Source organism: Drosophila grimshawi, unplaced genomic scaffold (assembly GCF_018153295.1).
Source record: "Drosophila grimshawi isolate 15287-2541.00 unplaced genomic scaffold, ASM1815329v1 contig_1377, whole genome shotgun sequence".
Lineage (NCBI taxonomy): Eukaryota > Metazoa > Arthropoda > Insecta > Diptera > Drosophilidae > Drosophila > Drosophila grimshawi.
This window is the reverse complement of record NW_025062900.1, coordinates 12637582-12647005: the sequence shown is the minus strand read 5'-3', so window position 1 is coordinate 12647005 and position 9424 is coordinate 12637582. Positions and strand designations below refer to the sequence as shown.

The following is a 9424-nucleotide window of genomic DNA, read 5'->3' as shown; positions in this document are numbered from 1 at the left end:
AGTTTTATGATCAGACGACAAACTCAAAAAAATTTTGAAACAGCGTCGGGGCTCTAGAGCCAAACTTGCCGATGAGGGACGTGGGATGAGGGGCGGCCAGCAGCTCAATAAACACGCACCGTGGCGGGAACCCAAACTCAACCCTCTAGCTAAGCATTTCTTTTGCCAAAGGTGGCCATAGCCCAGCGCTCTTGACCCTTTTTGTACTCACACCAACAGCAAGACGAAAAAAATGAAAAAAAAACGAAAAATAAAATAAAATGAGACTGAATCCGCCCGTCGCCCGTTTATTTGTCTCTCTTTTATTCTTTACAAAAACTTCACGCTGCTCAAACCAACCAAACGCAATACCCATCCACTCACCCACCCATCAAATGCATGCTTTATTTTTTGTGCGTTTTTCATATCCGAAACGCCGACGAGCACCCCCCCAATCCACACCCCTGCTGCCCACCTACCCTGGTAAACCAAACGACGAACCGACCGATCCCAACCGGCCTTTTTTTTCACCATGCCGGCGAAAGACAACAGCAACAACAACTCACACACACACACACACACACACAGAGTCTCTCACAATCCCACTCACACCAAGGCGCGAGCTAGCCCACTCTCAGCTTCTGGTGGCGCTGCTCTCAGCAACATTGTTTTTGTTGTTGCTGCTGCTGTTGCATTTTTGTTGGCGACGCGCAAAAAAAAGCAACAAAAATAATTGCCATTCCTCCACCCTCCCCTACCAAACACACACACACACACACACACAAGGACACCATACCCATACCCATCCATCCACTCGGCAACACCTCACACTCCACACTCCACACACACACACAAACATACCCCCCGCCCCACTGACTGACTGGTCTCCCAAACCATTCACAAAACTCGGCACTCAGCTGTTTGTCAACTCATCTGCCGTCGCCATCCGCTGTTTCTCTCGTTCCCCTCGTGCGCCCGTCGCTCGTTGGTTCGTTGACGCCGTTATCGGCGTTTCTCTGTTTTTGTACTCATATCCCTCGACTCGACCATGGGATCCAGTCGCCCATTGCCCACTGCCCGTTGCCCGTTGCCCGTCCGAGCACATTGTGTTGCACAGTTTTTGGCATTTGCCTTCCACACGTACGTTCCGCGTTCTCCATGTGCTTTTTGGCGGCGTCCCACATTCATTTCGCCTTGCTTGCGCGCATGCCCATCTCTCTCCCTCGCTCACACACACACTCCGGCTCTCTTGGCTCTCACCGAGTGCTGCTACTGCTGCTACTGCTGCTGCTCTCTCTCTCTCTACGGCAGCCGCAGTCGGCGTCACTGGCTCTAGCCGCTAGAAAACACATTTGTCTGTCTCTGTTTTGGTCAGTCAGCAGTTGGCTTTCGTCGTGTTTGGATTGCCTCTGGTGGAGAGCTCTAACCAGTCTGAGAACAAACAAATCCATCAAAACACTCAAAATAACCGTTAGCGTTTAGTGTGCCAAAAAGTTCGCTTGTTGCATTCGCCGCGAACTAACCAAACAAAACAAAACAAATCATATCAAAACGAATCAATCGCACAGTGTTTCACAACAACAAATAAAAGCAAAAACAAAAGCAAAACAAATTGAACGAAAGAAACAAAAATCGCGCCAAAAAAAAGTTATTACTTTTCCATCTTTAGATTAACAATAGTGAACAGTGTATAGTGCTAGAGATAATAGCGATAGTTGCCTGCTGCATAGCAACTTTGATATAATCGAGTTTTGGCAACGTTTGCGTCATTTTGATTCTTTGGTTTTCCGTCAATTTTATTACACACAGCGGGCAATAAAAAAATTTGCCAAAATTCCGAAAAATCCGAGAAAAACACCAAAAACTTCGACACGTACCGCATCGGCAACCGGTGGCGGTGGCGGCGGTGCTGGCGGAGGTGCCACCACCAGCACGAAAATGGCATCTAAAAGAAAAGCATCGGTGTTGCTGCACAAGGTGAGTTCAGCGACCACCCACACCCACCTCCCCCTCACACAAATACCCTGACATTGTGACGTCACAATAGCATTATAAATTAATGAAAAATCTCAGCTACAGAATTCTAGAAGTAGAAATATTCCACCCATTTACCTCCTCCCATATATCATGATTTTGAAAATAACTGCAAATCATTTTTAAGATATATGAAAATATTTTAAAAAAATACGTTAGTAAATGAAATAATTTGGTTTTTTCTTTCTTAACTGATTATAACTGAATAAGTTTCAAGGACATCTCAAAAAATCTTAAGAAACATAAAATATTTGCTTAGTTATTTGGTTATTATATATATGCGAAAATATCCTTAAGTAGACATAATGAATGTTTTTAAAATTCTATAATCATAATCCACCGAAATATAATGGCAATTATATGAAGCTTATAATCGATCAAATGAGAAAAATGAGTATTCAAAATCGTTGTTTTATAAATGTTTGATGGGCACTCCTCCCTACTCTCCACTGTGTTTTGAATTCTTCAAGTAAGCATTATTTAAAAAATCTTATTATGGTTTCATTTTCGCTTGATATTCCTAGTATATTTTGTACTCTCTTTGTTTTTAAATTAAATATCTATTAGAAAACACTCTTAACTCAATTTCCATCATAGTTTGCGTAGCATTTGTCTCGCGCCATAACATCTTTCTTATGGCTTTCAATATTAAGCCACAATTTCACACCCACCTTCATAAACCCCCCGAATTTTCATCGTCTCCTTCATTTAGACGAATATGAAATCAATTTGGCCCCCCCATAAAGGCAGACATTCGTTTTCTTTTTTTTATTTATTTTTTTTCTTGCCAACCTTGGACCAGCAGCGGCAAAGCAAATAACATACACCTCTTACACCACAAACAGATACACCTGCCCCAGTGAAAATGAAAGAAATCGAGAAGAAAACGTAGACAGTTGCAGAAAATATTACTAATACGCCGCGTAGGCAGGAGCTGCAACCGCAGCCGCCGTATAAGAAAACCTGCTCATAATGCCGATTCGGATGAAATGGCGCCTAGACATTCTGAAGGTGGGGGAAAGGGGAAGATCAAGTGGAATGAGACGGAGATGGGCACCCCTCTAATGATATACGACAACGCGCCAACTGTATGCATGTGTATGTGTGTGTGTGTGTGTGTCTGGTTAGGTGTGAGTGTGTATATTGAGTATATATAGAGGCGCGAAGTGAGTTGACGTGTGTGTGTTTGTGTGTTTCATTTGATGGTTGTGGCAATGGGTGTCTGCGGCCCAGAATGAAACGCGACACACGAGCATACACACCGCACACGCCTCTCACACACACACATGTACACACCCACATACACCACACCACACACACTCACACCCATCCACCCTTAGAAGGCACCCGTACCCAGCCAAGCAAAGGGCGCACATTTTGCCCTGCACGGTAATTCATCAAATGACGAAGACGAAGGCGCTGGCAACGCTGCCAAATGGCCGACGGGTTTGGGCGGGTGTTAGAGGGGTTAGGACGGGAACTTGGGCGCCAGCATTGCCGCCACAAAAGAAGTAAAGCTTCTGGAGCCAAATCCCGCAACCGATACACACCCACAAAGTCCAAAGACTGTCCAGCGCTCAAGCAAGTTTATATGTGCTGCTTACACATTAAACGCGAAGAAGGGTATACCAGAAACTTTGGTTGATTTGTTAGATGAACGAATTTGGACAAGGTAGTCTCTGTAAATATGAAACTATTGCTGGGCACATATTATGATAGCTTAACAATAATGACTGATCATGAGGATCATGCTTATCGTAATGTTTTTGTAACTCTGATCTCCCAAATGAAAAATTGTGATTTACAAACATAAATATATTTTGTAATATTTCCAAATTCTCTTTCTCTCTTTATGGGACACATATAATGACATTTGTTAACGGATCCAGAATTGTTTAACATCATAGAAAGCTTTGGTTATTAAATGAGTACTGATTATAAATTCGAAAACTGAGAATAAGTTAAAATCAGTATTTGGTTGATATGATCAATATGATCTGTTGAATGCATTTTTATGATATGCTTGTAGCTTTCTTTTCTTTGCTAAATATTTAATTGAATTAAAAGTTGATTGTTGATCTAAGTTCGAACTAAGCCTATTTTTTTAGTTATTATAATTAGCTAATGCACATTGGTTAGGGTATTTAAGATGCCAAACACATGTTGAGGACTCTTTAGCTTGTTTGTTTATTGCAAATATGGGTGGGTCAGAGCCGTGGAAGGGGGTGTGCCAAGACTGGTCCCCAAACCCGTGAAGCAACAAAAGCATTGACTTTTGTATATAGTCGGCGGCATTTGTATATAAATAGTGGTGTGTGTGTATGTATGCAAGAGAGGGTGTGAGTGTGTTTTGTGTTTGTGTGTGAGGGCTTGTGTCAAAGGCAACTTCAAACCAAGACGAAGAGCAGGGACAGTTATGCCACATATGTGAATGTTTGGGGGTGTGAGAAATTGGATATGTGCTTGTCTCTATGTGTGTGTGTGTGTGTGTGTGTGTGTGTGGATGGTCAAGCTTTGTGCTTAAGCGCACATAAGCCGCCGCAGGACATCGTGTCGAAAGCGTCTTTCGGTTTAATTTGTACCTTGGAAATCAACCCAAACTTAAAGATGTGAGAGACTTATAAAGATAGGGAGAAGTATCCAAAGTTTGCTGCAGCTCAGTCAAATGCCAGGCATAACTTGTTATGCTGCTCAGCTGTAATCAAACATGATTTCGGTGCTGCCGCCAATATCTGAGAGTTGGAGTGCACCCCATGTCCCCAAAGCCCGACCCATTCAATTTTTCGGTGGCCCAAAGTTTAGATTGAGGGCTGTGGCGTTACGGTTACACATCTCAGCATTAGTGTCGCAGCCAGGCAGTCAGACAACGTGCCAGGCGAATCGAAGTAGACAGAGAGAGAGAACCAGTCAATGTCGTCAACAACAGCAGCAGCAGCAGCAGCAGGAGCAGCTCCAGCATCAGGGCATAGTCGAAACAGAACCCAGGACCCAGGAAGCGGGTGTATCGAAAGTAGAAGGAGTTGCATCTTTGGCGAGAACGTGGATGGCGAATGTCTTTTGCCTTGGCTGTCTTGGGCTCGATTCTCTACCTCGGTTAGATGTTACGGAAAATTGCTTACGGTTTTTTGCACACACCAATACATACTCAAACACACATGTGTGTGTGTGCTGAGCGGCTGCCACACATGAATAGATCAGGGCGAAGAGGCAGAGGACAAGGAGTGTGGCTGGATAGCTGCTAGCTTCACATCATACAAACAGACAAGTTAGACAGCCCAAGACCCTCATCTGCTCATCCATAGCTCGAAAATAGAAATAGATGACAAGAAAACCAACGAAGACATTGCTCTGAGTAAACTCCTCCCATTTGAATGGGCAAAGAGACGGGGACAACGACAGGAACGACGATGGCGACGACTTTGGCTAAGGGCAAGCGACAAGCTCGACGGGTTACATTTCGGGTGATGCCACACACACTGAGAGAATGATTCTGATATGTTTGCATGGAATGGGGGTAACAAGGGGTAAAAAATCATGCGGCGAATAAGGAGCTGAAACTGGTCATGATAACCGTATAACTATGATCTCGTTTCAAGAGCTCTGATTAACAATTTGAAGTTAAAACCTAAAGATGTCGGTTAGCATTTTTAAAATCTGAGCTTTTATTTGTGGACACATTTACTGCAACTAATATTTGTATACAATGTGATTCACCACACACAATTGTTCAGATACAAATAAATATATCTGATTTTAAATAATAATTCAATAGGCAACTTATTGATTGTCAAACAAAATATCTATGGATCAATTTAATACAGAAATTTAGTACAGAAATGTTTATCAGACGATCCTTTAAATTGATCAGTTAAGAAACTGTTTTCTGGATTTATAGTTATATCCCATGTCCACTTACAGCTTTTGTAGTAGATCACGCTGCCCAGCAGTTTTGTTCAGTGTAGCTCATCACTAGCTTCTGGGCTTACCATCCTCAAACCCCACTACACATCTATAGACACCCATATAAATAACAGCCATCAGCTCAAAGCTTCCCCTTACCACATGTACACTTACACACACAGACACACACACACACATGCACACACACTGAACTTCCACTTCCACAAAGAAGGCAGCATCACACTCTTGTTCACGAAAAACCTGCCATGGAACGTCTTTGCGTACTGTCAAGCGCAAAACAGACAAACCTAGGTGGCGAGGCCACCACCCACACCACATCCGCTCACACAGTACACACACCCCCGCTCATTCCCCACACACACATACACACACATCCACATCTATACTGGCTGCTAAACTGAACTCCATCTTGGCCAAAATAAAGGCGCTGCAGCAGCAGCTGTAGAAGGCAGCAATGTATTTCAGCTACAGCCACAATCAAAGTTGCTGCGAAAACTGAGTTAGAGGCGGGCACAGACTAAGCTCAGCACCAGTCTTAATACGCACACATACACATTTATATATATATACACATATAGAAATCCCACATCACAAAAAGGATGCCCGACAAGCGACGCCGCCTCCCAATACACACACATACACACTCACACACAAAAACAATGCCAAAGTTTCTACACATCACAAGAGGTAGAAGGTTGCTTTGTAGGGGGAAGGGGGTACGAGAGTAGGTAGGTGACGGGGGTCAGGGGTAGGTAAAGGCGCCTCACCTTCGTGCCAAGTTGCTTTTGCTTGCCTTGCCACGTTGCCAAGTCAAAGGCTCCATGCACTCTCGTGCCTCCTCCCCTACCCTGCCCAACGCCCGCTCCGCCTACAAATTGTGTGCTACACTTTTCGTAGGCACAGTCTTCAGCCACACATGTGTGTGCTTGTGTATGTACTATAGTCGTGTGTGTGTGTAAGTGTCTTCGACTTTGGCTTAGTATTTTTGGTTAATTTTCTTGCAGTTTTAGGTTACATTTTTGGCTTTCCCCCCAATGTGATGGCTGCCACCCTCAGACTCAATCCTCACTCTGCCTGTCTACCCTGCAGGCCTTTCACTTGTAAAAGACGTTTGCTTAAAAGCCACCACACCAACAATACACACACTCACACACATACACACACACACTCACATAAGCACTCACACTCGCATTTAGTTAGTTTGTGATGCTTTTTAGTGCCAGCGAGCGAGACATCTTAAAGGGGTGCCGGCACACATGGTAGCTGGCAACGTTGACTCAAGTCCTGCCTCCCCCTCCACGTCGTATTCCATCGCCCCCTTACCATTTGCCTTTCTGCTACTGTCGCCAGCAGGCAGCATACAAATGAAACCCATGTCAGTTTTGTAGCAAGTTCTCTCTCTCTCTCTCCCTCTCTCTGTCTCTGTCTCACTCTGCCTCTCCTCCCTTCAAGTCAACCCCCCAGCCCAGCTGCCGACTCCCAGTTTCTGTCTTTGCCTGCTCTCTGTGCTTCTTACCCTTCATTATATGCCCGTTTTTGTGTGTCGGAGCTGGGGCACGGCTAGTTGTTGCTTTTTTGCTGATGAGCTACAACGGTCCAAAAAGCGTAAGCAAAGCCAACCAATTTTTATGCTTTCCGCCTTTGTGCGCTGTTCATCAGCCGCATTTTACTTTTATTACTTGGGACAACGTCTCCGGACCAAAAGCACCGAAAGCAACTGTGGCTACCGCCCGGACCAAAACTTTGCAGCTTAATGAAAATAAAGCCAGCCTTCTACTTGCTTCTTATCCCCTATTCCCAGAGCCGAAAGCAAAGGCAAAAGCAAAGTCCGGCAATGGCCACACGATTGATGTGTAGTCGCGCTGCACACTTGAAGGCGTCGCTAGCTCTGACGTCTTCCTCCTCACCTCCTTCACCCAGCCACCCCATCCACTCCATCCACCCTTCCCTTTTCTAGACATTATTGCCAGCGACAGTGTGCGACGTTGGCGTCTCCAGCCCCATCGTCAGCAGAGCGGTTTTTCTTGGCACACAAATGCGAAACCAAACTCAAACCCGAACCCAAGTCGAAGTCCCAGTCCTCCCCACCTAATGGTCGCCCACTCGAATGCTCAAAACGCCAACACAAAACGATTCATCTTCTCGTGCTTTCAATCCCACCCAAGCCACACAGCACACTGGAGCCAACTTTCCGCTTAGCTAAAACGTTGGCCTTCATTGTTGGAGCTACGTATTTTCTTCTTTTTTTGCTTCTTTTTTTTCGCTTTTCCTCCTTGATTTCTCTCCGTCTTTTCCTTTACAAGATTTTTGGCTGGCGGCCTTATCTTTGGGGCTTGAGCAACGTCTTCAACGCTGCCTGATGCTGATTCACAGCGATGCCTGATGCCTGTCCCCCATCCTTTACTCACCGTGCATACAGCAGCCACATCTTCTTCACTTACAGTCCCTGGGTAGATGTGAGAAGAGAAAAAAAAGGTTTCCGGTTGCGACTTCCTGTTGGGCGACAGCGTTTGCCCCGCCATGCCCCATCCGCTTGGACACTAGAAGCTCAACACACAAATTAGAGAACTTTGCAGGCAACGCTCCCCGACGACTCTGGACAAAAGTTTCGAAGCACAAAATATTGAAAATAAAAAAGATATTATTTATTTAAGTGACAGAGGAGTAATGAACAGGGTGAATGGCTTGCATTGAAGTCTAACAGAATGTCACTTCTAAGGCAACAATATTATTAACCATACCCAAGAAATAATGCTCTGGTCGTTTGATAATTAGTAGAGTTCCATGAACTTAGCACTTTGCAGGCATTGAAAACGGGCAAAAGCCATGACATCCTAATTGTATGATAATAAATTTTACTGTATACAGAAAATAAAATATATTTGTATTATTTATAATACAAATATTTGCAAATAAGAATCACCTTAGAATCAGAAACTTAGAATGGAGAAACTCCTACTGAAAGGGTGGAAGAGAGGTTGTGCTTGTAATACGATTACATCACTTGCCATGTAGCTCCACATACTTCAAAACTATACAGCTACACATTTTCCGACTTAATCACGACTTGTCTAGTCGCATCAAATAGGCAATTTAGTTTTGCTTTAAGACACAAGTCACACCTCCCGTTTCAGCCTACAACAAAATTGGCTATTGAGTGCACACACCAGAGACGGGACCCCAGTCTCTAAGCAGGGCTCCTTTTACCCATTCCAATTCCCAACGCCATTCCCACATACCCATTTCCCCCGCACCATACTCGTATCTACTAGCTCACTATCAGGCAGTGCTAATGAAATACGCCACGTAGCGTGCGCCAGCAACTTTTGCCCGGTTGGTTCTAGGGGTAGTTGTTGGATTCCTTTGCCCTGCTATTGAATTACTCAAGCATCGCTGTAGTCGTCGTACTCGTCGCTCTTCCTCCAATGAGGACCAGGACCCCAGCTCAAGCAACTAGCTCAAGTCAGCAACATTTCAGTGAGGACGCTGT

At 44.5% G+C, this 9424-nt stretch overlaps 1 protein-coding gene across 1 annotated transcript in view; it reads left to right on the top strand.

Moving 5' to 3' along the window:
• The first annotated feature begins 1665 nt into the window (after positions 1 to 1665).
• LOC6562609 (secreted 45 kDa protein) overlaps positions 1666 to 9424 on the top strand; it is a 28572-nt gene continuing 20813 nt past the window's right edge. Inside the window, exon 1 of the mRNA XM_032736297.1 lies at positions 1666 to 1956. Coding sequence (XP_032592188.1) covers positions 1918 to 1956 — 39 coding nt within the window. The 5' untranslated portion in view covers positions 1666 to 1917. The remainder of the gene's footprint in view (positions 1957 to 9424) is intronic.